Here is a 26148-nt window from a genome sequence, read left to right on the forward strand (position 1 = left end):
TGACACAGTAAATTATTACCTGAGAATTAAATTTTCCTCGTCATTTCCTGGTACCATTTTTAAATAGAAAAGACAGCTACCAGGTGAATTCTACCAGGTAAGAATTTGTGGGAGTTGGCAAGAGAGTTGCTGTTTCAACTCACTGTTCTCGTTATGGAGGGCTGTCCTTGGCAGATAGATTCTGCAAGAAGGGCTGCATCGTCTAAAAATCCCTATGTCCCCAGAGGCCATATAAAGGCAAGTTCACCTACACCCGTGGCACACAAACACATACTTACCCTGACAGACACACAATCTCTTACTTTGTTGGTATGAATGCGTCTCCAGAGAAGTTTGCACCACCACACGACTACGATATATGACCCTGCCTGAACCAGTGGGTCAACCCAAGGACTACGATCACTCACCCTTGCCATCAGGCTAACCTGAGTTGAAACCACTTTTCTGCTAAAAATGTAGTTAAAAACAAAACAAAAAAAAAGGAGTTGAGTGTAAGGCAGAGGTGGACACAAAAACATGATTGTGTCAAAAGAACCCTCTGGTGAACACAGGTTCCATTGTCCCGTTACCTTCAAAGTAACACATGTATAACGCAATGAGTTTGTGATAGTTGTCCTTTAATAAAAAAGTACAGAAGCCAAATGTCATAATCCACTGCCTGATGCCCTGAACGTGTTGCTTTTTTCTCTTAAATAAATGAAATAAAATGTGTATTTCAGCTGTACCCTTGACACATAAGTGGCCTTAAGAAGGTTCCACCTCTATGCTCCATCTTCTCTAAACTTTGAGGGACTTACCACATCTTCATAAAGGTGAGAAAAGACTCTGGATTAAACATATACCGTACAAATAAAAGGATGAAGATCGGTGGAGCATGTGCGCTCAAGGTAAAACCATATCTATTTATTGTGTGTGCATTCTGAATGGAAAAGCATCAAATTAAACACTGACTGTGATAAATCCAGTCTTACAATCTCCAGTAATAATGTCCTTATATTGCAGATGTATTGTTTTTTTTAAAAATGGAAACAAAAACTGTAATAAGTGAATCATTTAATAGGGAGCATTTCTGCTTAACTTTTATTGAAGAATGCAGAAGGTTTCTGTAGAAATCAAAAATGAGAATGAAGGTATGGCCAAAATCTATCAAATTTGTGAAAATCTGCAGTCTTTAAATAGTTATAGTTATAAGAATGACCAATATATATTCTTTGTTACAACGCCCTCACTCTACAGGTAAAAAAAAAAAAATAATAAAAAACCAAAGACGAACAAAAAGAAAAAAATATTCAGTAAACATTCTTTCTTAAGGTACGTTCCCTTATTTCAGTGATTTCTCCATTTCTTGTTTACATTTTGTTTAACATACCAAATCAGTGGTTCTCACATTTGAAAAAAAAAATAAAAGCACAAAAAAATTTTACACTCTTGTACAGGTAAAAGTTCTCGAATTAAACTGTATATTAAGGGCATAGTATAGTTTTAGCTTCATTAACTATTACATAATTAGCTTCTTACATACAAATATGGACATATTTGGCTGTGCTTCAAAGCCTGTTTCTAAAAGTCCATGCCGTTGCAGCTCAGAATTTGAAGTCACTGGGGGAATCTTTACTGCTGCTAGGTGTGACCTGTTCGTGCAATGTAGTCTCTTCACAGCTTGCTGTGGCAAGGCATTTTTCTGTAGAGTCATCAGCATCTGGGTCCAAGCCTTCAGGGCACTGAAGCTTTAAGAGTTCTTCTCGGAGCTGAGCCGTATGTCGCTGCACACAAAGCAGAAGAAACAGTATGGTCAGCGTGTCATTGTAATAAACTGCTCCCTCCTGAGCCCCAAAGCTCTACATCATGTGGAATTCACAGAAAAACCAAAATCCATTCCACAGCGACCAAAAAGTCTCTGGAGACTCAGCGTGACAATAGGTTGTAATGACTATGACACAGGAGGAAAGCAATTTCCCTAAATCTTAACCACCTCTTGGAATTCAACAAACGCAACACTGCTTACTGCAAAGGAAAACTATTATAAGGATCAATTATGGGTTGTGTAACATTCTTACAACTTCTAGCGCCAATAATTACAGATTTTAGACTGGGTTATCTCAATGAAATTCTGTGCAGATCAGCTTGGATGTTCTGAACTCTACCCTACCTCTGAAGCTCTGATTGTTATAACAAATTCCTCTGGAGAAAAACTACTTCATTTTGGGGGCGTGAAAAGATTGAGATGGCTGTAACTGGTGAAAGTTGCTACATTAACACGGAATCTAGATCAACAGAAAACTTGAACAAATTGATCTTCCATGTATTATAATAATGAAATAAATTGCAGTACTATGTACACCTTTTTGCACAAATGATGTAAGGCTATTAATTCCAGAGAATTTTTTTTTTCTTTTTATTAAAGGTTCTGGATTAGTATCTAATCAAATGGAATACTCCTTAGTACATCTAAAAATGCAAGAGTTCAAGCAGGGGTACTTGAAAAGGTTGTTGCTCATTCAAAAAAGAGAATATTGCAGTATACACCAATTACATCACATTTAGGGTAAAGATTCGCATATACCTTCAAAGCTGCTGCATGGTGAGACATGGTTCTGCCAACACGCTTGTCACTACTAAATTGCTGGATGTCCACTATCCAGTCTTCACACTGAGCCATGATCTCAGCCCGTTTCAAGTAAAAATGTTTGTGAATCACCTACAAAGAAGAGAAGCACCAGTTAAAGTTATTCCTATACATGATTCAATCTAAATGCTGGATGGATATTTGTCAAACCACAAAAAAAAGCCAGACAGGTTGTTGACCTAGAAACGAAACGTTTCAGTGAGTTTGTGTTATTTTACTTACTCTGAAGTTTAATTCCACTAAAACGACTGCTAATGTTTATAGTACTTTTTTGTAAATCGCTGCTGTTCAATGTGAAGAACAAGGAGAAGATTGTAATGTAAGCGTTGTAATGTCTCCAGTCTTTGTGTACATTACATTTGTTGGAAAAAAAAAACAGCTTTTTTTGGGGGGCAAAATCAAGGATTGTTAATGAATAGTTTTAAGCATGCCGTCTTTCTCTAATCTCAGTTTGCCTATGATATTGGGAACCATTACACTTCATTTGGCTTAACACAAGCGGAGTATTCCAGCAAATAATATTAACATGATTTATTTCTGGATCACATCATACATCATGCTGGGTTTTCAAACAAAGCTAAATCACAGTTCATTTTATGACCGGTACTATAAGAGAATACATCAACTGTTAGAAAACCATTTGCAATACAATATGGCTGTAAAGCAGGTCGTCCTAATCTGAAGGTATAGTTTGGACAAAACACCGGCCTTCCATGGCATGCCCCAGCAGTTAGATACTATACCCAAGAAACGCTTTGGCCAAGCCAATTAGAAGCAGCCATTTGACGAAGAGCATGGGCAATTAAACATTGGACTATATTCCACCTGTCCATTAGGCTGGCATGGGCCCATATACAATGATGATGATCCTGCAACGGACATCCTCATGGTCTACATATCAGAAATGATTGTTATACATAATTGTTGAACTATTTTGCACTAATTATTATGTTAGCAATAAGTCACACCATTTCTCCATTATAAGGAATTATGCAAGAGAGTAATAACGAGTTCAGTCAGAATGACTTCAATTAACCAACCATCATTTATATCTACAGATAATAAATCGGCCTCATTCCTTTGACAAGCAATAGGAATGGAAAGTTAACCATTTTTTCTCCCACCAGTTGCAGACTTGTGTTACATGCATAATACTGTTTTTAAACGGTATAGCAATAATTCATATTTCAATTTCCCTGGTTGAGTTCTCTTGGAAGTGGGGAAGACGTATCAATTACTCCGCTGGAAGGAACCTTCGTTTCTGCCACACGCACACCTTTACACTCAATTAGACGTGGGAAATTGCCCAGGAAAATTTATTGCGAGTGTCACGCTAATGTCGGGGGCAGCATAATTAGAGACACTTACTATGGGAAGAGAGCATAAATAAAAACATGGAAGCGTTATCTCAAACAGAATCGAGATACAAAAGTACAAACACAGCAGCTACCATGAGGACAGGAGACAATTTGTTTGCCCCTGACACAGCCAATAAATTGCACGGTATTCCCGCCATATTTGCAAAGCGTGAATGGAATCTGACATATCACATCATGTAGCTGCTAACATGCATCGAGCGTGTAACAGAAGGAAAAAACATTTTAGAAGCTCATTTCTGGGTTTAACGTTAACGTCAACGGTAACTTGAATGTTGTAGCAAGTTAAATAATGGTTAATATAATAGCAAATTGTGCCCCTGGGTATGGACTACAAGCACTAAAGAATATAGTTAACTCGGGCAAAAAAATGATACATAAGAGTTAAAATCCCACTCGACAATTTTATATATAAAGTCTTCCCCGATTGAATACCTCTCTGTCTACAAAATACAACCGTATACCGTGACAATTATTTGGTACCTTTGAAAAATAATAATAAAAAAAGCAGCCTTTTAGTTTTAATTCTATGAATTTTCTCAAAAGCCGGGGAATTTATTTGTAAAATAAAATGGTTACCCAACGCTCACGGTATATTTCCTTTGGGAAACACAGTGTAATTTAATGTCGGGACTCCCGAAACCTATGGTTTTATGCTCTGCAAAATGTATTCCCATCAAATTCAGTTCACAGAGGCAGGCAGCTGGAGAGACAAGCACTTTGTAAAAGTCATTATCTGCTCACGCTGAGCAATTGCCTCTCCACCAGGCTAAATCCATCTGGATTTATCTCATTCCTCCACCTTTCCACGGGAGAGGGTGGGTGTCAGCCACACTTGTACGTCTTATTAAGATGATAAACCGTGGAGATGGCAACTAAACAAAGTGACGGGAGACACAGGAATGGTTCAAGGCATGCCTTTGGAATCGATTTGGCATACTCTCAAACTCATTATACATGCAGAAATGATGCGAGGCACCTACTTTCTGTGCTAGGAGGCTATTCTGGTGAGTCTGCGATGCCTCCAACGCTGCTGGGTATTCTGGTTCATTCTTTATTCTAAAAACTTGTGTGTATGTAAAATACTACCAGCAGTATGGCATCTCCTTCGGATTTCATAACAGTACTAAACAAGCAAGTTAAACTGGCTCTGGTACTTTAAAGCCAAAAGGATGATAAACCACAAGCGTGAGGCAGCGCTTCTACCTTTAAAGAGTTAATCCAAAAAAAGCTGGTATATATAGCCTGGGCTATAAAAAATACTAGCTATGGAAACGATATTTAAAACCACAAAATGTATTACTTTTTTCCATTGGGCTACTGCAGCCCCTATGTTGCTTTACTTGCAGTTTTTACATACAACTTGAATGTAGACAAAACATAAGCCTACACACATTCATAGTAGTAATATGGGCAACAGAACTGTAGTAGCGCCCCAAACATCAAAGTCCATTGGGTATTCCTATACGAATGCAATGTGATAGCAAATTCAAGATGGTGTTTCTTTAAGACTGGATCCAGTACCACTGTTCTTGATCAGAAAGGATCTATTTAACAGTGAGCAACAAGGCTTCCCCCTCAAGAAAGCATTTTTAAATCTTTTAATCTTTAGTATGCAGTTTGTAAATTAAATGGTTTACAAATCAAATCGACTGTACAGGTTGATAAAAATATGATAGCTCTGCATTACCACAACAATAAAATAACTAGCGATGAAGAAAAGGGAACATGTGGAAAAAGAATACAAAACGTACCTCCTTAAAACATGGTGATGGGTTCCTAATTTGTTCAAGCATGGCCCATTTGACAGAGGCTTGCCGGATATTGCCATCATATTCTCTGGAGCTCTGGGTTCCACTTGGGGTGCCTCTTGACCTCTCATATCCAGGCTCGTTGAAATAAGGTTCAGACACAAGGATAAGGGACTGGACAGACACCAACACCTGCAACATAAAAAAAGATGAAGAGGTGGTATGAGAATTATAGATACAATAATCAAATGATTGTTTCAAAGTAAAGGAGAACATCTCTCTAGTTTGCGTTACTTTGGATTACTATTACGCAGGAACCTAATTGTCTCCACATAATAAGGATAGACTTTTTCCCAGGAAAAATGCTAGGTTGCCAGAGCTTCTGATGATTTATAGTTGGCAGCTAAAACAATCAACAGCCCCCTTAACTCTACACAGATTTGTCCAGCTCCACGGAAGGCAACGTTAAGCTATGCACCTCGGAGATTGTAACCACCTCTTTGGCTTGATGTTGTATAGATATTTTAGAATTTATAAAACCAGCACTTCAGCTAGGCACTGAAACATTCGGGGCCAAAATAATAATAATAATGGGAGCAAATTTTCAAACAGAACCATCAACAAAACATGTGGGATTCTCTCATTAAAGGGGAGAGCAGACAGGGAAATTGTGGGTTTGACTTTACTTCAGTATTTATCACGAAGGTCCAACCGCAATGAGCTGCTGCTGCAGGAAGGGCCTGGATGACTCTATATAATGCATACTTAAAACAGGAGGATTCCTTCAGTTTCCTCACCTATTGAACTATATATTATGCAAGGGCCAGCTAGGGCCTTCTTGCAGGAGAAACCCAGTACAATTGGCCTTTTGTAATGAACTAAACTCTCCTGCCAACTCTCCCTTTAGTGAATAAATGCCTCGGAATGGTTTCCATGGTGATGTTCTTCTTAAATAATCACCCACAGCACTTAGTGCTAAGTGAACTATCTAAACATCCACGCTATTGGTACAATTGTTCAATGTCGCATTAGACAGAACGCAAAGAGTTAACCAATAACAGCTTATTACGCATCACTAGTGCCCAATAAAATGATCTGACCGATATCTGCGAGACTTTCTGCTTAATAACAGACAGTCATTCATGTAACGTTAGAAATGAGACAATGCTGACAAGGGTTAGACGAAGTGGTAATCTCTTACACGCTGAAAACAAAATTACTCGCATCCATCACAGGAATGCTCTATGGGTGCGCAGCCGCGCTTGACTTTACGCTGTGCTGAATGCGCTCTTACTCAGACTACACTTGGTCAGCTACAGCGTTTAACTTCATTGCAGCTGTAAGCAAATTCTCTCTCTATTCTGCGATGCAGAGTCAGAAATGCCTGAATTGACTACAGAGGCTGGCATTCAAGGAGCCACGGAATAAACACACGGGCTTAACGAACGCTTTCAAAGTCATGGCTCAGCAGCTGGATACGCGGCCAGAGTACGTTTTCCCAGGACGCACAGAAATGACTACAAGGCAGATCTGCGGATCGGAGCAGAGGATTTCTGGGTATTCAGCAGGAATTATGATGTACACACTTAAAGTACAATTTAATTGAGCAGACAGAAATTCAAGCCAACGCCATGGCATTGCACCTTATACCCGAAAGTTAAAACGACTTGTGTACTATCTTTTTTTTTTTTTTAAGATATAATTTAGCTGTTATACTCAAATAATAGTGGAAAGCTACCATATGTCCCACTGTGACAGCAGAGAAGGCATAATACGCAGAGCACTGCTTTACACGTGAAATGGAAGAAATGGCTGATGTGGGAACTCATGTCAAGGGTGCATTGAATCTTTCTGGGCAACGTCTGGATGTCCACAGAGGTCAGAGTAGCATGGCAGACATCCAACCAGAGCACAGCAAAGTAAAAAAGAATCATCTATCTGACCATATGAACCAGTATTTGACTCAAAATCATGTACCTGCAGAAAACTTGATGTTTGAGGATTCCACTTTTCTTCTGGTCGCCCATGCCAAGTATTCAATATACTTAAACAAACCTAAAAAACACAAGAGTGCCATCAGAGCAGTGACACAATACGATAACAGAAGTGTATTTAGCGGAAGTGTGAGACTTGATTTTGTCGCTTATAAAAACAAATAATTTCTCTAATTTGCAGTATTTTAGAATAATCTTTAAAATAAAAAAAAATAAAAAATTCCAGCATTGAGGAATGCTCAGAAATATCCCATAAATAATGTTTTAATCGTGTCCAATTTTGCCTTTGTCATGTGACACAAAAGCAGACACTGACAACAGAAACAAAAAACTCAGAAAGGCTTCTGTGATGTGGTATCTAATATAATACTGGGAGCTAAATTACTGCCAACTTTACTGTCTAATTTTACCTTTTTTTAACTATACATTACCGTTCTTCAGCTTCTTATGGATGTACGCAATTGCTACTTTGAGTGGTTTGTTGATTCGTTATCAAAAACTACATTCAACGCTTTTAACCCCTTAAGGACAATGGGCGGTCCCTAAACCCATTGAAAACAATGCATTTTGAGCCCGTACATGTACGGGCTTTGTCATTAAGGGGTTAATAGGTATGGGAAGGGGGCATCTGTTTTGCTCAAGATCCCCTAAAAACCTAAGGCCTACCCTGTAACATATGCAAACATCTTTCATACACCAAAGCCTCATGAGCCAAAGCCCTGCGTTAGTCAAACAGAAGGTAAACATGAAGACTCTAAAAACACACACTTTTAATGATCTACTCTATTTAAGTGTATAATCAATCACTTATTCGGCCTTTTAAACATAACCTAGTTCAGGCACACAGCGGAAAGAGAAAAAAAAAACTCTGAAATGCTAACATGAAGGCTCAGCAATAAAAAAAATAACGTAAAGGGAAGCAGGTCATGTAACATACGCCAGTTCTACATTTAATTGGTTAGTTAAATGCCTAAAGCCTTGCTGAGATGAGGCACTTTGCATGAATCAGGAATTCCCAGTAGCCTGCTGGAGTGCAGCTGGGGCATTATGAACGAAGGCAGAACAATGCAAGCAAAAGAGTTAATGCAGAAAGCGCCGATTCAGCAATCAGGCTGCAGGTGCTATAATTGGATAGAACAATTTTGTTAAACCAGGGAAAAGACACCAGAAACACAATTGCACTTCATTAAGGAAGCCGTTTGGATAAATGGAGGAAGTGCTTCGGCTAGAGACTGTCTTGTTATAAAAAGACAGCATCACTTTTTCCAGAGGCTTCAGTGCGATGACCCCTAATGAAAGCTGTCAAACCGTGCCAATACTTTCATTAAGGAATAATACGGATCCTACGTCTACCACCTGAATCGACGTCCAGTGGTATAAAACCGTGTGCCAAGTCTGGGAATGGGATTTAAATGCTTTTTGTATAGTTTCATGTTTCCAGTTATGTCACTTTTTTTTACATTGAGAACGGTATTGTTATGGGACTTGTTTGCAAGACCGATATTCTTTACTGAACAATAGGTTATCGTTTGACAATGAGTGGTGTGTATATTGATGTGTTACCTTTCCATCATTGTAAAGATTTGGATTGAAGCGAACACTGTGGCCACCGGTTGTCTCCAGATTCACAAGTGGAGGAGAATTGGGATAATCTTGGGGGAAGTATACATCAAATTCAAAGCAGCCATTGGCGTACGGTGTGTCTGCTGGACCAGTTATCAAAACCTGAAATTACAACATATATCATTCATTATGCTGCGTTGTGAGGCGCCAAAAACTTTGTGGAATTTCAACCTCACCCAAACCAACACAATAGCAGTAAGATCATTCTGGGGTAGAAAGTTCTAGAACCTTTATTGATTTATACAGAACCACATTGTACAACGAGTAAAGAGGACATATTTCCTATATCACACACCAGGACCCTATTCACCCAATGTGTCTTTCCTTGTCAGTCCGAGTTTTATCATAACGTTTGAATGTATATATGGTAAGACGCGATGTGTACATTGGCGCTATATAAATAGAAGAGATCAATGATAAGTGTTAAATGTTTGTTATGGAGAAGAACAAAAATAAATGAACTCTAATTGCCCCTTGGTTGATCATTTTATTTCATGATGATGATTCTGGGGCAAACATATAAGCCTGCTAACATTATATTGAGAATCATAAATATTTATGGGATTACCTTCATGATATCCAGTCTCTCCTCATCACACCGAACAAAGACACTGGACGAAGAAGAAAGTGGAAGGGAAGTGGAGAGTGTCACGGCTTCTTGGGCAAGGCGACGCGCTCTGGCGGCGCTATTTGCATCACTTGCATTTTTCACCTGAGACATGTAGTGGTAATTAACCTTAAAAACCAACTTCCCATCATCGTCTTCGGAAACCATCTCAAAAGTATCTAGAATGTGAACATTTTATTGGTGAGTTGCTTGGACAAAAAGCATACAAGATTTTTCCTCCCAACGGTGCATTTTGTAAATCTATTTTTTGGATATCCTTAAGAGTCTTTGTGAATCAGTGAGTAGCTGGCCTGCTGACAGATTGCCCATGCCTTACGTGGGGACATCCTTAAAGGCTTCTATGCTAGGGTTCCCCGAGGGCAGGTGCTGAGAACAGCTGGTTCAAGAGAATTTTCCTCTCTACAAATAGTTTTTGCAGTAGTTGCTAGATGGTAAGGCTATTGCCAGCAATGTTACGATTGGGCCAGGCTGAAAAGGCAGAAGTTGTTGATGTACATGTTGAAAGGTATCCTCTGTGGGATGCATCATCAAAATAAAAACAGCAATTTTTGATGACAATTATCCTACCATCCTCAGGAAGTCAAAGGCTAAGGAATCAGTTAATTGTACTTTAGAGCAGGGCTCGACAAATTCTGGGATCCTGGTCACGGTGGCGACTAGAAATCACTTCCTGGTGCCCAGTATATGAGACCCAGCGGTGGTTGAGAGGCACCTCGCATGCAGAGGGAGAGGAGGCAGTGTGTGTGCGCGAGCGCGTGTGTCTATATAACCAGAGTCAGTTTGTATGTGTTCGCATACGTATGTGTTCGCATACGTATGTGTTCGCATACGTATGTGTTCGCATACGTATGTGTTAGCGTGTAAGAGTGCATGGTGTTGAATGTGTGGTGTTAGCACGTGTGTGTGCGAGCGCGTGTATCTATATAACCAGAGTCAGTTTGTATGTGTTAGTGTATGTATATGTTCGCGTGTAAGAGTGCATGGTGTTGAATGTGTGGTGTTGGCACCCGTATGTGTGTGTGTCTATTACTGTATGCATAAGGTGAGGTACAGGTTTATTTAGCAATTTAATATTTATCAATTAACTTGATTTAGTAATAACTTAAACTAATTTATCAGTTTATTAAATGGATTACTGTTTCCACTAATTTATCAATTCTTAAATGGATTATCATTAATCTATATTTGCCAAATATTTTATGTTTTGATCAATACCTTTTATATTATTTATAACATATATCTTTTGAGATATCTATTATCTTTAGGATGGGACACATTTCTCAATCACTAGTCATATCATTTTATTTTAAGGGGACTTGCGATAGTTGGAACATCGCCTTTGAGGGGAGACTAGACAAAAATTTTAAATATATGAAAATAAAAACAGGATCACAAAAGAAAAAATGGCTCCTACATTTGTTTGCTGGCTCCTGGAACCAAACCAAATCTGTCAATCCCTATAGTTTATGATTACAAATATCTTTGTAATATGCATCTTTCTTTATAGCGCTGCCTAATATTTGCTGTAAGGACTCAGTGGTACTGTGAGAAAAGTTTTGCTACTGGACAAATCATCACCCCACACATTATAAATAACAAAGGCACATTGTACTCTGCCCAACTATAATCATTTTATCATGGCCATTCCTGCAGAAGAAAGTTTATCGTTTATAGTATTATAACATGCACATACAACATTAGTGGGAATATCACATAGCCTATAGAATCTAACTGCAGATTATTATTATTTATTGTCTTATATAGCGCCATCAAATTCCGTAGCGCTGTACAATGGGTAGACAGGACATAACAAGTAGCATGTAATATAACAAATTGACTTACAGAGATGACAGGTGAGGAGAGCCCTGCTCAAACGAGCTTACAGTCTAGAGGGAGTTGGGTTGTATTACACAATAGGTAAAAGTGCCGTTGTTAGGGATAGACCATCCACACTAGTATTGCCGGAGAGGGACTAGGAAAGGTGAGCTAAAGGAATATGGGAGTGTGTTAATGTGGTATGTTGTAAGCGTCCTTAAAGAAGTGGGTCTTGATAATGTATACTGCTATCCGATATATAAAATTAGCTCAGAGCTGACCTTGTTCTAGAATGCTGTGGAGGCAAGATTCAGCTGTCACTTCAGCCTGAAGGAAAACATACTAGGCATGTTTAATGGCATATCCTCAGCGTGGCTTCATTTCACACTTCATTCCAATGCATCTAATTCCGAATTAAACAAACGGCCTCGGCCCGCTTGCGCTAATCAGATGTTAGCAAAGGGAGTAGACGCAGGAAGAAAATATGTCTTGCTGTACATTTAACATGTATAATTAAATGAGAAAATCACTCAAGGAGGATACACGAACTAACCATACGAAAATCTAACCTGAAGTGACACGGCCAAAGGGAAGCAGACAGGAGGCCGTGCTTCTTAATAGTGGGACGCAGATGTATGTTACAATGGTTTTGTATAGGCTATTGCAAAGAGGAAATACATTATGGTGATTTATATGTTTGTAAACATATGTATTTAATTTATTTTAAAGAGAGGTAAAGAAATAAAGCAGACACGGGTACTAAATGACGTTGGCAGTGCTCGGCTTTGAAGGTACAGGTTAAATCCCATGTAGCGTACAGTTGCATGACCCTACTCCAGTACTCAACTGGGGAACAGCCAGAGGACACGTGAGGGCTTTCCATACATACTAACAGGGAAGTAAGCAAAAAGCATGAAGAGGGTATCTTTAAAAGAGGAATTCACATTAAATGAATCCAAAAAGGGACTCCTGTAACAGACATGGCTAGAAGGGAAAGCATGGATTGGCAAGATTAAGAAAAAGGTAACAAATAAAGGCTTCCGGCACACTTCCCTGTTTCAGACGCAAAAATGTATGCCTAGAATTACACATAATGGGACGAAACAAGTTAACACAGTGTTGCCGAATTCTGGTGTGCCGAATATCTATGCAGACAGTTTATTAAAGAATTACCACATTTGATATTCAGCACCATTAATATTTCTCACATGTGCTGCTTCTGGTAGGATTAATCAGCTGACATTCTTTACAGGGAAATGTGCTTTTGGTACCTAGCATGTTACAATCGTTATTCCAGGGTATCTTTATTGGTATGCAATAGGGCTGCAACTAACGATTATTTTAATAATCGATTAGTTGGCCGATTATTTTTTCGATTAATCGATTAATCGGATAAAAAAATACATTATTTTAAATTTAAGAAAAATTGCAATAAAAAATGTACAATTTACACTTTCATCTCTTTATTGCAATGGCCTCTCTCTATTCACCTTCTTATTTTACTGACATAATAATAAAAGCTGCAAGAACCCAAACACAGTGTTTCTCAAACTAGGTTTTAATACAAAGTTATTAGTAAATATTAATTCATATGTTAACTATTTTTCATATTTAATAAAAACTGAGAAAATTTTTTGTTTAAATTTTTTTATTTACCAAACTGCCCCCAGTTATGCACATCTGACCCCCAGCTTGCCACTCTGCCACTCCTTATATGCCAGTGATATGCAACTGAGCCCCCTGATATACCTTTTACCCCCAGATTTGTTTTATGCCCCCCTGATATGCCTAATATCGATATGTCTTATACCCCCTATATGCCACTGAGCCCCCTGATATACCTTTTACACCCAGATATGTTTATGCCCCCCTGATATGCCTAATATCCATATGCCTTATACCCCCTATATATGCCCTAAAAATTCATAATACCCCCATACACCACTATAACTCACCCATGCACCACTCTGGCTCCTCCCCCTCCCATACACCACTCTGGCTCCTCCCCCTCTCATACTCCACTCTGCCTCCTCCCCCGCCCATACATTACTTTGGCTCCTCCCCTCCCATACATCACTTTGCCTCCTCCCCCTCCCATATACCACTCTGCTTCCTCCCCTCCCATACATCACTTTGGCTCCCCCCCTTCCTATACTCCACTCTGCCTCCTCCCATACACCACTCTGGCTCCTCCCCCTCCCATACACCACTCTGGCTCCTCCCCTCCCATACTCCACTCTGGCTCCTCCCATTCTCCACTCTGCCTCCTCCCCCTCCCATACATCACGTTGGCTCCGCCCCTCCCATACATCACTTTGCCTCCTCCCCCCTCCCATACTCCACTCTGCCTCCTCCCCCTCCCATACTCCACTCTGCCTCCTGTGAACCTCCGTTTCTGACAAGACACCAGGGAGCCGGGTAGAGAGGCAGAGTGGCGTATGAGAGGGGGAGGAGCCAGAGTGGTGTATTGGAGGGTGGCTCCCATACACCCCTCTGACTCCTCCCCCCTCCCATACACCGCTCTGCCTCTCTACCCGGCTACGTTACTGAAGGCACTTTCACTGCAGCTTCATAGAAGCTTCAGTGTAAGTGAAGGGCAGTAACAGAGTCTGTCTGTGCGATGCAGACCCCCACCGGCTATCAGAGAGGATGATTCTCTGTCAGCCGGTGGGGGTCTGCATCGCACAGACAGACTCCGTTACTGCCCTTCACTTACACTGTGGCTTCTATGAAGCTGCAGTGAAAGTGCCTTCAGTAACGTAGCCGGGTAGAGAGGCAGAGTGATGTATGGGAGGGGGGAGGAGGCAGATAGGAGGGGGAGAGAGACGGAAGTGAGAGACCGGCCGACAGTGAGGGGAATCCAGGTCCCCTGCAGCGTTGCGGGGGATCTGGATTCCGGTGTTATAATCCGATCTCTGTTTGAGGTCGGATTATATAAGGAGAGGAGTTTTTCAGAGCATTTGCTCTGAAAAAAACCTCTTTTTATAATCGATAAAAATCGATCCGATTAATCGATGATGAAATTCGTTGACAACGATTTTCATTATCGATTTTATCGATTAGTTGTTTCAGCCCTAGTATGCAAGCTGTTGGAATACAATGCAAGCCTAAAGAGCATGCTGACCTAAACATTCCCTGAAGGATGCCCAGAACGTGCTATTGGCCGATTAGGTAAAAATCCAAAAGACTTCAGGCCAATTACACCTGGGCTATGGGCATCCTGGCAGCAGCACATAGTTAATATATTAAACAGTAAAAGAACAATAATCTTACCAAATTGAAGCTTTTTCATGATCGCAACATACTTCTCCTCTAGTGACCGCAAAACAGAGAAAGGTTTAGACTTCACAGATGATTTTCTGGAGAACTCGGCCAGTTTCTTTTCTGTAGGTAAGAAAAATATATATATTTTAGTGTAAAATATTGCAATCCTATCAAATGTGTTCTTGTATTCAACATAGCTTTTTTTTTTAAACACAAAAATCCTTTAGCTATGTAAGGCAAAATCGTTTATAGGGAAATCAAACCACTCGATGGCCGTCATGTTGCAGCACTTATATTGTTCATTTCTAGATTTATGTATACCATAGAAATCCAGAACTTGACAGCGATAACCATTCGGCCCATCTAGTCTCTGTGGCACTTTTTTAGGTGGTCTGTTGTGCTAATGCATGAGGGGATTCTGCAGAATCTCACCATACACATTTGCCCCGTTCCACACACCCCAGCTAAATGCCCTGCAGGAGATGTGTTTTTGCCTTACACATGACACTCACGTCCGGTTAGCTCCAGTGCTGCATGCTAGGGTCTTAAGACTATGGTGCATATTTGTGGAAAGTGCTGCCATTTATTTCAATGGGATTACTTTCCTGCCACTGATTGACTGCTTCAAGCAGCCAATGAGCGGCAAGAACAGTCAGAGGAAGAGGATGGCGGCCCCTTCTGTGTCAGGTAAGAGCTTTACATTTTATTTCCGAAGAATGCATATTAATCTGAGTACGTATGCATAGTTCTTTGGCGAGACATTAGACTGTGCCTGTAACGCTCTAGGAAGGCTTGCATACAAAGGTAACATATGGTCTGGTAACTCTAAGCCTCGGCTGGCAAGCCAAGCCTAATGTCCAGGAACATATTGGGCCAAAAACACAAGGCACATAAAGAAGGATCAATTCATGATTGTCCATCATCAACTCAACAAAGGGACTGCATGTAAAATCAACAAAGGTAGCACAGAAACAATCTTGCCATGGAGTACATAATACCAAGCGGCAAAATTAATGTTTGGACAGTGGCTTAAAATCAAATCAAAGTAGCACAAGGGATAATTTCCAACTCCTCTTCCCTGGTAAACTTCTTCTAGTATGTTAGATAAGCAACACAGAATCAATTAACTAGAATTTTATCTTCACTCTTGAAGCATTGGAATTATTTCTAAATGGTCTGTATACAGTATGCATGTTTAAAATCCCGGTATGTCACTGGTTTGGGTTATCACCTTGGTTAGCTTGACGGAGGCTGGTGGTGGCGGCAAAAACAATTTCTGCTGTTCTCTGGATGTCTGGCACTAGCAGTGTGAGGCCTTCTGGCTCAGCATCTGACGCATCTGGTTTCACTCCTGCTTTGGCCTTATCTTTCTTGGACCTGTATTTGTTTGGAAAGAGAATAAAACAAAAGATGACATCCTGAAGAAATAGAACATTATTTTTCTTGGAACACACAGTTGGTAGAACTTCATAAATGACAAACTAGTTTTATTTTCCATGAAAAAAAACCTTAATAAAGCACGTGTGTATATTTTGTACACTTTTTTGGTCTATGCATTTTATTTAATTGTCTTTCAACAACAGCTTCAGAAACTCTCATTACAGCAGCATTTAGCAGCTATTTTGATTTCTCTTACTGCCCAATAAGTGATGCATGAGGTCTGAGGGATTGGATTCCAACAGGTTAGGTTACAGTTAAGTCCCTAAACTTTTTGTTATGTATACTGGAGCTCATTTTGTATGGAATCCAAAAGTGTGTCGATTTTTTTTTTAAGCTATTGGAGTAAAAAAAAATAAAAAATTATTTACTCCCCGCCCTCGGCTGTGTGCACTGGAAGCAGGAAGTGTACTTAAGTAGCAGACAATAGCAAACATTTCATTGGCTGCTGCTGTCACCGGCTGTTTTTTTGTACTTACAGTTTATCAATTTGCAAATAAAGTATCAAGAGGAACCTAAATACAAGTATAGAAAGTGTATTGCAATAGAAAGGGGAAGAAGTGAAGGAAGTGGGGTAGGATCTGCACAGATTTTTAATGTTTTCGTCCTCAAGAGGAATATATTTGCAACAGGGGTATCTGAAGAAATATACACATAAATCGCAGAGATCGGTGTTGCAGATAGTAAAGGACGCAAATAGTCATGGGTGCTGCTGCCACGGACTTTAATAAGAACGCTACAGCGCATGTGCTTTCAGGAGAGAACTCAATGCTTACAATTTGAAGGTCAAAATACTGAATTAAAATTCAGATAAACACAAAACTCCCTTTAATGTGTTACCTCAGGCTTAATACTGAAGTAGAACTAATGTACTCTTGGAAACCAAGTTGGGGGAGCATTGCACATTTAACAAACATACCATACAAACAGTAAGGAGACTCGATATCAACGATTTTCTCCTCTACCGGGTTCAGTCCATTGTTACAAATGGCACCATGGAATTGACCAATTTCACATAAAAGGAGCAGTCATTTGAAACAAGTGACATGATTTCTATTTCAATAGTCTACTGTAAAAGACTTGCTCTCTACTATGCTTCCCGACGTTGGCTGTTCCAATGTGAGTTACACATCTGGAGGGATTTAAATAAAATGATATATGAAAATTTCAAACTTTCAGAAATGCAGAGTTACCATATATTTGGAGGCGGTAAATCTTTTGTGTATACTAGGAAAGCAGAAGTTACATCAAAATCAACTTCTGCTATAAAAGTTGAAAATAAATCAACCTTGCTGTATTATTAAGCGATAAACCCAAAGGGGGAGAGGGGACTGGCAAGTGTACTATTCTGTCAACTCAGCAACACTAAATTTATATTTTGTGTTCTTACTTTTTAAATCAGATTTTTACTTCATCTTGTAACATCAGCATATCTCGGAGCACATCCATGTGAGGACAAAAAAAAAAAAATCTGTCAAAATGCTTTGTAGTGAAGTCTCAAGTCTAAGGGAACCGTGACCATCAAAGCTTTTAGCATAACTAGAGTTATTGAAACTACCTATAGCTTGTGCTCTTGTATCTATCGGTGTAACGTTGGCAACATTAACTTCGATATTTCACCCACAGTGAGATTGGTGGAAGAGTCAACATTATGTCATCAAGTCCAGCTCCTCAACAACCCCCTCCTCACAAAGGCTGCTTGATTCAACAATCAGTAACTTACCAATAGAGCAGAGATACTATAACTTAATGGGGAGAAAAAAAATCATGCAGATACTGAGTAAAACCAAAAAACCCCCAGCTTTGTGAATATTATAAAGGGTACTTTAAATTTTGGTTTTAATAAAACCACATTAACCCAACCCAAGTCTACAGACACAGCGCTGCCTTCACCATGTCATGCGACATCACACTCTTCTAGACTGCGAAGGGCACTACTCCTGCAGCATGGTGTATACACAAGACCATTTATGACTCATTTATTGTTCTTCAAGACATTTGGCCCTTGATTAGGAGGGGAAAAAAAAGCTAACTATATTAACACCTTCTCTGCCAGAAAAGCTGCTTAGCTTGCCACCGGTTATAATAGAAAACGGGTAATACTAATAATAAAAAAAAAAGGCTGTACATAGGAGCAATTCTGCAAGAATAATTCACCGACCAACAACCAATAGATTTTGGGATAACAGTATCCATGTTAATGGGTTAATATTAAGCATTCTACTCGCACAGCACTTTAGAATAAATTAAAAAAAGAAAAACCCAAAAACAAATACGCTCCACGTATTTCTATACCAACAAGCACTTTTTTTTTTTACAAGCCCTTTTGTTTGAGAAGCAGATAGCTGGTACAGCAGAAAGTAGCTTACATCTGTCTCTTGAGATCAGAAGAGAATTGCATTTAGCCTTGGGATTTCAACCCCCCTCCCATTCCCTGATATCAACTTTTGTTTAGATCACCAAAAAACAAATGTATTTCTCGTGGCCGACCCCCCCCCCCACATAAGCCGGCAATGATCATTTTCAGCAACGCAGAAAATTAATCATGGTCAGACCTCTGCAAAACGGCCTTTGTTTGATCTGTCTCCTCCAGTGCAATGTTGTAACAACCGTTCTATTTGTTTTCAGCATCTCCTTTTCTAAAGCATTTAAGTTAATGCAAGTCTTTACATTGCAGAGTGCGCGCACACGCTTTCATTTCTACACTATCTCACCAGACATAAGCAAATATTGTGAAAAAGATGGGGAGAAGGTTAGGAAGTAAATGTAGTTGCCCAGGTTATCTACTTTTGACCATGATCCAAACCTGCATGAAGCTGAATAAGCAGCATACCTCCCAAGTGTCCTGCTTCACACAGGACAGTGTGTATACTCGGGCAATATGTTGCTTCCCGTTGAGCTTCCACATTTCGGAGGCAGTGAATTATGGACTGGCTGAGATCAGAGGATCACCCAGTGGCCCGAGAGCAGTAGAATCAACCAGGCTCCCAACATAAATGCCTTGCAAATTGAGTTCCAGGGCATGGAATCACAAATTTTTACTTTATTTGATCACAAAATGTAGGTAAGACTTGGCTCTGATCATGCTTTCAGCCCAGCATCTTTGGGGGTATGGCACAGTCATACACACTGCTTTGTCTAGTTCTTAACACTGGCACTGATTGCTACAGGTAGAAACCTGGATATTCGAGATAACCATATACTCCAATGTATGTTTAAATAGAGAAGGGTTTTAAACTACCTGTTCCAGCTTGAGTCCATTGTTGTAAGGGAAGCTATTCTGAGCTGTGCTCACTGGGGGCACGCAGAATATATGGCATTTACAAGCACATATATTTTATTTTTATTTACTGTATTTGCTCGATTATAAAATGAGGTTTTTTCCAGAGCAAATGCTCAGAAAAATAACCATTGTCTTATATTCGAGGTCGTTTTATAATCGGACCTCAAACAGAGGTCTGACTACAAGACTAAGATCCAGATCCCCCGCAGCGCTGCAGGGGACCTGGATCCTCCTCTCTGGCAACCGGTGGACATCTGCACGATGCACACAGACACCCTCCGCTACAGCTGGCACTTCCTCTGGGGCTTCTATGACGGAGCGCGGGCATCACATGACCTTCCAATGCTCATTCATAGGGGTATAAGGCATATCTGGGGGGCAGGTGTACATAACTGGGGGCAGGTTGGCAAATAAAAATCATTTTTCTCAATCAGTTTTTGTCTAAACATGAAAAAATATTTACTAGTGTAACTTGTTTCCTATAGGGTAGTCTTATATTCAGGCTTTTTCTTTTCTAAATTAATATTCAAATTGGGGGGGGGTCATTTTAATTATATTTTATATATAAAATCAGGCAGGTCATTTTAAAGTAGGCTGTCTTACTATGTTTTGTGTGAAATTTTTATTTTAGAAAAAATGAATTTCTGAATAAATGCATCCTGATAATTTAATGATGAAAATATGTGCAAAATGGTGAGAGACAAAATGTATTGCAGTAAAACATTTACGGAAGACAAGTACAGCGGAATATGTTTTATTCACATTTCAAATGTGTAGATAGCAGGGGCCATTGCAAGTGAAATATATCATGTTATCCATACATAGTACCCCAAAAATATCACAAGCAAATGTATAGATAAAAAGCAAAGCTTACCAGAGTGCACCCTTATCATTGTGTGTCTACAGAGGTAATGATGTTTAGTGATATCGATTAATAGAAACGCACAAAACTATAGCATAAGATATAGGTAGTTGGGGGGCATGTTTTCTGAATATGTATATATATATTTATTGGGTCACTTGGTTCCATTTGCCCCTTGGACCAGAACTTACCAGCCTTTATTTGTAAGCACACAATGGGTCAGGAGTGCTTCAAGAATGCTTGAAGAAAACTGATCTAAAACAAAATACTTCCACTCTTACTTTTCCCCTTAATTTACTTGGCATCCATGCAGTCATTAAAGGGTATTTTATTTACTGTGGTGTGTTTTATACTGGGGGGGGGGTTGGGTGTTGAGAAATGCTACTCAATACTGTACCTTAGTCTGTTTGTGTAGGTGTCAACACAAGTTTTCATTTTGGCCAGCAATGTGCCCACGGATGCTTGCGATTCTGACTGCTCTTCATCGTCTTCTCCATTACCTCCAGATAGTGGCAAGAGCAAAGGTACCAAGGCAACGCAGGAAGCAATGGCTCGGAGCAGCTCCAGGAGAGCCCGGTATAATGGAACGTGTCTGGCCATATCCAATACTGCAAACACAAAAAAGGCCAAAGTAATGTACCAGTGTTTAAAAAGGCTGATTGAACAACATGTGCACTAAGCACAACACATTCTAAACAGCTTACGTTACGGCCACAGTAGTCTCCCTAGTGAATCTAGTTATTGAATCTCCTAGTGAGATTTTCAAAAATACTATTGCTCTGTTGAAACAAACATGTAAAACAGTAAATTAAAAAAAAAATTAAAAAAAATCACTGAGCAGCTGCAACCACACGTTCATTAAAAATAAAACCAAAACAGGTACAATGACCGTTTAGGTCACGGATTAAACAATGGTGTTTATTCACTGAACCGTGAGTTGGGGTGGATTTGAGGTCAAGTGAACCATTTCGTTTCACCAACTAATTTTGCCGTCTGATCCATTGAAGCTCTTCACAAGAGCAAAAGGGCAAAGTTGCAAGGGGTAAGGGGTCAATCGGCATTTTTAACATCTATTGACAGTATTCAGGTATTTGCAATATTTTTCCATCAGGAAGAAATATCTAGTATTGCCTATATACAGTCACATTAATGTCAACTTGGTGACACCACATCATCATGTCTTGTGGTCATATTGATTTTAGAGGATAGAAGTTTGTAATTGGTAACCATTTCAAATCTCAATGAACAGTAAGATATGACCTTGCGCGAGTCGCTATTTTCCACAGCCTCACAAATTACAAGTCATAAAGAGAGTATGGATTACCGACAAAGAGAATTGGCACAACATACTATACAGTGCGTAACGGTTTTATTACTGGCCGTTGAATAGCACACAATGAATCCCACCAGCGTATACCACTATCATTGCATTAGAAGTGACACTTAGCTGCTTTAAATTGAGTTTCTTTATAATCATGATCAGAAAAAAAAAAATCAATGATAAGCAGAACAAGTAATAAGAATACTGGCACATTACTCATAGATCTCAAAAAAAAAAAAAAAAAAAAAAATGAAAACAACTTATTATATCTGAATCGGTATGCAAATTCTGGTGTTTTTTTTTTTTTTTTCATACAAAGCTAGCAGTAAAGAAAAAAATATGTATTGTTGATAGCCACATCTCCAAGACTTGCTACACCTTAAGAACAATAAAATAAATAAAATGTATTTTATGTACAAGGATTGTTATTAGGGTATGATCATACACACTCTTCCCCCGTATGACTGCGGTGGGATTTTTTTTCTGAAACTTGTCTTGGGAGTTAAACGAGCACTCTAGCCATATTTCATGTTAAATTGATATTGCGCAGGCATTCCTTAGTTACTGGACTAACTAAAGAAAACTAGACTTGTCTCATTTAACTCCTCCCCCATCTGTCGGTGCAGACAGCAGGAAGCATACCTCAATACGCTGTTTCTACATTATCAGTGAAACTCTTATTCCAGCCCATGCAAAAAGGACTGCACCCAGCTTTAGTAATGTTGGTCTGCACTGTTCTTTTAGGGAACGTATCATGTAATTTGTACATATATTCCTCAAACACCCTACAGAGCTGATCCTTTACAGCAATGCTAAGTCCATGCTCATAATGTACCTTCTTAGTGATTAACATCAAGGCACTGTTTATCACAGTAATAAGAGGCACCAGCTTTCATGAACACTATCCACAGAAACTTAAATGCATTGACCCCTTCCCAAACTATTTTGTTATGGTTCAGTAGGGTTAATAAACCAATGAAATTTTTTTTCCTGTGTGGTTGCATTAAAGGTGTTGCTGACCAATAGAAAAAAGGATACGCTATAAGTAGTCTTAAAAACTAACCTTATGCATGTCTACTAAGCACTTAATTCCTCAGTGTTTCCATTGAGTTACCATTCGTAAAAATCCTGAATTCTCAATACATTTTTGTACGGTTTTCTCCGGCGTAATGCGAACAAGCCATAGCCTCTCCGCACTACAAAGTGCTAGATTAAAAGCGATCGCTCATGTTAACAGAATTGTGAAAATGAGGTACGCCATGTTCATATTTTATTCCCGATCCCTAATACAAATTGATTTAGCCATTAGCAGCTTGTTCTTTCTGCAATAGAGGGCGACAGGACAGAAAATTACCTATGCAAAAATTGAAAGTTCTTTTCACCTTGCCTCCTCTCATTAGTATCCGCTAATGAACACATTAACCCCACGAAGTCCACTGGCTTAACAGCAAAAGTATTTTAACCATACGGCAGGGAATAATTCCCCCTGTCAGAGGACAACTAATTGTTAGGAAATCAAAAACAGTGGCGGCAATTTTGATGCCCCCAAAATTGTTCAACGTGCAAATCAGTATCTTGTTACCGCTCAAAAATAGGCAACAATGACTTTAAACAGGACCCTTTTTGTGTTGTGAAACTCTAACAAAAATGTGTTTGTAAACAAATTGCCTTGAAAGAGCAATAAATGTCAAGAATATTACTGTATATATGCCTATAATGCATGCTAAGCTGTTTATGGAAGCCCAGTGCACCCACCGGGACGAGGTTATACACAGTACTGTTGGGTAGAACCAGGAAATCATCTAATGGTAAGGAACGCCTGACATCACATTACCAATAACACGCACATAAACAAGTCTTCCAGTAGAAGCCGTAGAGGTTAATATGGTGAGAGAACTTAAACCCTTAAGGACAGGAGACGTAATATCACTCTATAATAGAGTGTTCAGCAGTCTTTGTATAGCTACCCAACACACAGGGTTGGGAGGGGGTTAGAGAAAAAAAAGAAAATTCTTACCTGAGAATTCTTTGCCTTGTCATTTCCCGTTAGCATGAAGAGAAGATAGTTCCGCCTATTCAGGTAGAGTAGCAAACTCTAAAATGCCCCAAAACTCCCCCTATCAGTAAATAATTATTGACACTTTATTAGGATGGGCCTACTCTGAAGTTAACCATGTGCCTTAAAGAAGATTCAGCGAAGATGATTGTCCATACGTTGTCAGCCCAAGACAGATAATTCTTCTGTAGCCAACATCTAACCTAACGGTGGTGGGAATCTTGCATTCTCCAGAAACAGACCAATTCCAAATCCTGAGCATTAAAGTTTGAAATTGTCGCATACCTTGCGGCTGTCATCACCCCCATTAACATCATCATCCATCTGAGACTGCATCTCTGCCGATGCCTAAGAGTCTGGACCTTGCTTTCCAGAAGGAATGGGTCTATTCTCACTCCTAGAAACATGTGTCCTGGAACGTTGAAGACAAGACTTCCCAAAAATGTATGATCCATCCTGGTTGCTGCTAATGAGCAATCATATATGGCACAATTGCCGGATCATGGAGAAAAACACTAAAAAGGCCCTCCCAAAGTGTAATGATTCCCTGCTCTGACTTGATTGACAGTACTATTTTCTCCTCTTCATGCTAGTGGGTATCACATGGAAAATATAGTTCAGGCAAAAAATTTTTATTAAAAAACTGCATTTATATATTTTTTCCTTTGTTAAAACTACAGCTTGAGTTAATATGTCCACTCTGTTACTTTAAGGACAAATGTGAATTATAAAATGTAACCTTTCTGAATTATCTAACAATCACCTATGTACAATTACACTGAAAGAGGTGAGAGGATGGTTGTATTTGATGTGTATTATAACTAAACCAGAACTACTTACTTTTGTTTCCTACTATGATTGATCTAAAGAAAAAGACAAGCACAGTGCAAAAACAGCATGGTCCTATTCTATTTCCCTTAAAATCACCTACAATGTTTCAAGATGTATTAAAAGAAAAGCGAACCAAATGTAATGGGCCGTTAAATAGATAATATTGAGCTGCACTAACTTCTTTTTCCAAATCGTTTAACATTTTGAATACAGCTTAATTGGATGAGGACGGCACTCATGGTTACATTCAAATCTCATAAAAGAGGGATTCCCCAACGCCAATGTATGCATTTAATAAAAATGCCATTTGGTTTGCCAGTTACAGTTTCCAGATAATCTCGTAAGATTAAAGCTGGCTTTATTTAATGTAACTATTGCGCTGCAAGAAGCTGGCTTTTGCGTAGCTCTTGCAGGTCAGCATCAAACGTACTGAAACGCTGTTCATTTTAAGGAACTCATTAACATTTTTTGCTGTGTGTATTAGGCTGGCACAGCAGGGGTATTTCTGGGAAGAAGAGAAAGGTATAGCCAGTATACTATACTGAGACACCACAGGCTAAAAACCCCAATATAGTGCCGGCTTGTCCCTGATAACATCCTTTAAACTAGACTCTGCTGCTACGCACGCAGCGGATGGCTCAGGTGCTAGGTTTCCTGAAAGACTCTACTTTGCGAACGTCTCCCACCATTGCTAAATAATTCAGTACTGCAGGCGTTCCTAGTTCTCCTCACTGCACCTTTCCAAACATATGAATATAGTCTTCGCGCTGCCGGCATTCATGTCGGTTCCACAAGCTTTATGCTGTGCTGCATTTTAAAATCATAAGTCACGACTCTTTAGCCGAAAGGTTTTCCTCTGTGCGTGTCTTGCTTGCCTGACAATTCCCTTCCTTAAGGCTCCGTCAATGCCCATCAACAGTCACAAAGGGGTTGGCTGAGGATGATGCCGTGTTGTTCTCATGTTTTTCCTTTACCTCCAAATAGGCAGAGAGAGAACTACAACATAACGCACACATTTATTGAAGTTCTGTATCGCTAATGACTTTTCCTCCCAGAAACACTGATTAAGAGATGACATGTAAAAACATTATGCAAATAAGAAGCAAAGAATCAATGAAACATATAAAGAAATGGTTTGGAGAAAGAGAAGACATACTCCAGACATCATATTCACTTTAATGATTTTTTTGCCCTTAAAAATCTAGAGGGAATCATCAGAAATATCCATTTCCCTACAGCAGTCTGGTTGGATAGGGTGTGTGCGGAGGCTCTGCCCTTTTG

At 39.4% G+C, this 26148-nt stretch overlaps 1 protein-coding gene across 2 annotated transcripts in view; it reads right to left on the reverse strand.

Moving 5' to 3' along the window:
- Window positions 1-600: 600 nt before the first annotated feature.
- Window positions 601-26148, reverse strand: part of BIRC6 (baculoviral IAP repeat containing 6) — a 116376-nt gene continuing 90828 nt past the window's right edge. For both annotated transcript variants that reach the window (XM_053461190.1, XM_053461189.1), the window contains exons 66-74: window positions 21057-21267; window positions 16309-16454; window positions 15087-15197; window positions 9939-10156; window positions 9311-9472; window positions 7731-7808; window positions 5757-5945; window positions 2564-2698; window positions 601-1763 (exon numbers count right to left, since the gene is read on the reverse strand). In XM_053461190.1, coding sequence (XP_053317165.1) covers window positions 1584-1763; window positions 2564-2698; window positions 5757-5945; window positions 7731-7808; window positions 9311-9472; window positions 9939-10156; window positions 15087-15197; window positions 16309-16454; window positions 21057-21267 — 1430 coding nt within the window. In that variant the 3' untranslated portion in view covers window positions 601-1583. The remainder of the gene's footprint in view (window positions 1764-2563; window positions 2699-5756; window positions 5946-7730; window positions 7809-9310; window positions 9473-9938; window positions 10157-15086; window positions 15198-16308; window positions 16455-21056; window positions 21268-26148) is intronic.

Source organism: Spea bombifrons, chromosome 3, assembly GCF_027358695.1.
Source record: "Spea bombifrons isolate aSpeBom1 chromosome 3, aSpeBom1.2.pri, whole genome shotgun sequence".
Classification (NCBI taxonomy): Eukaryota; Metazoa; Chordata; class Amphibia; order Anura; family Pelobatidae; genus Spea; species Spea bombifrons.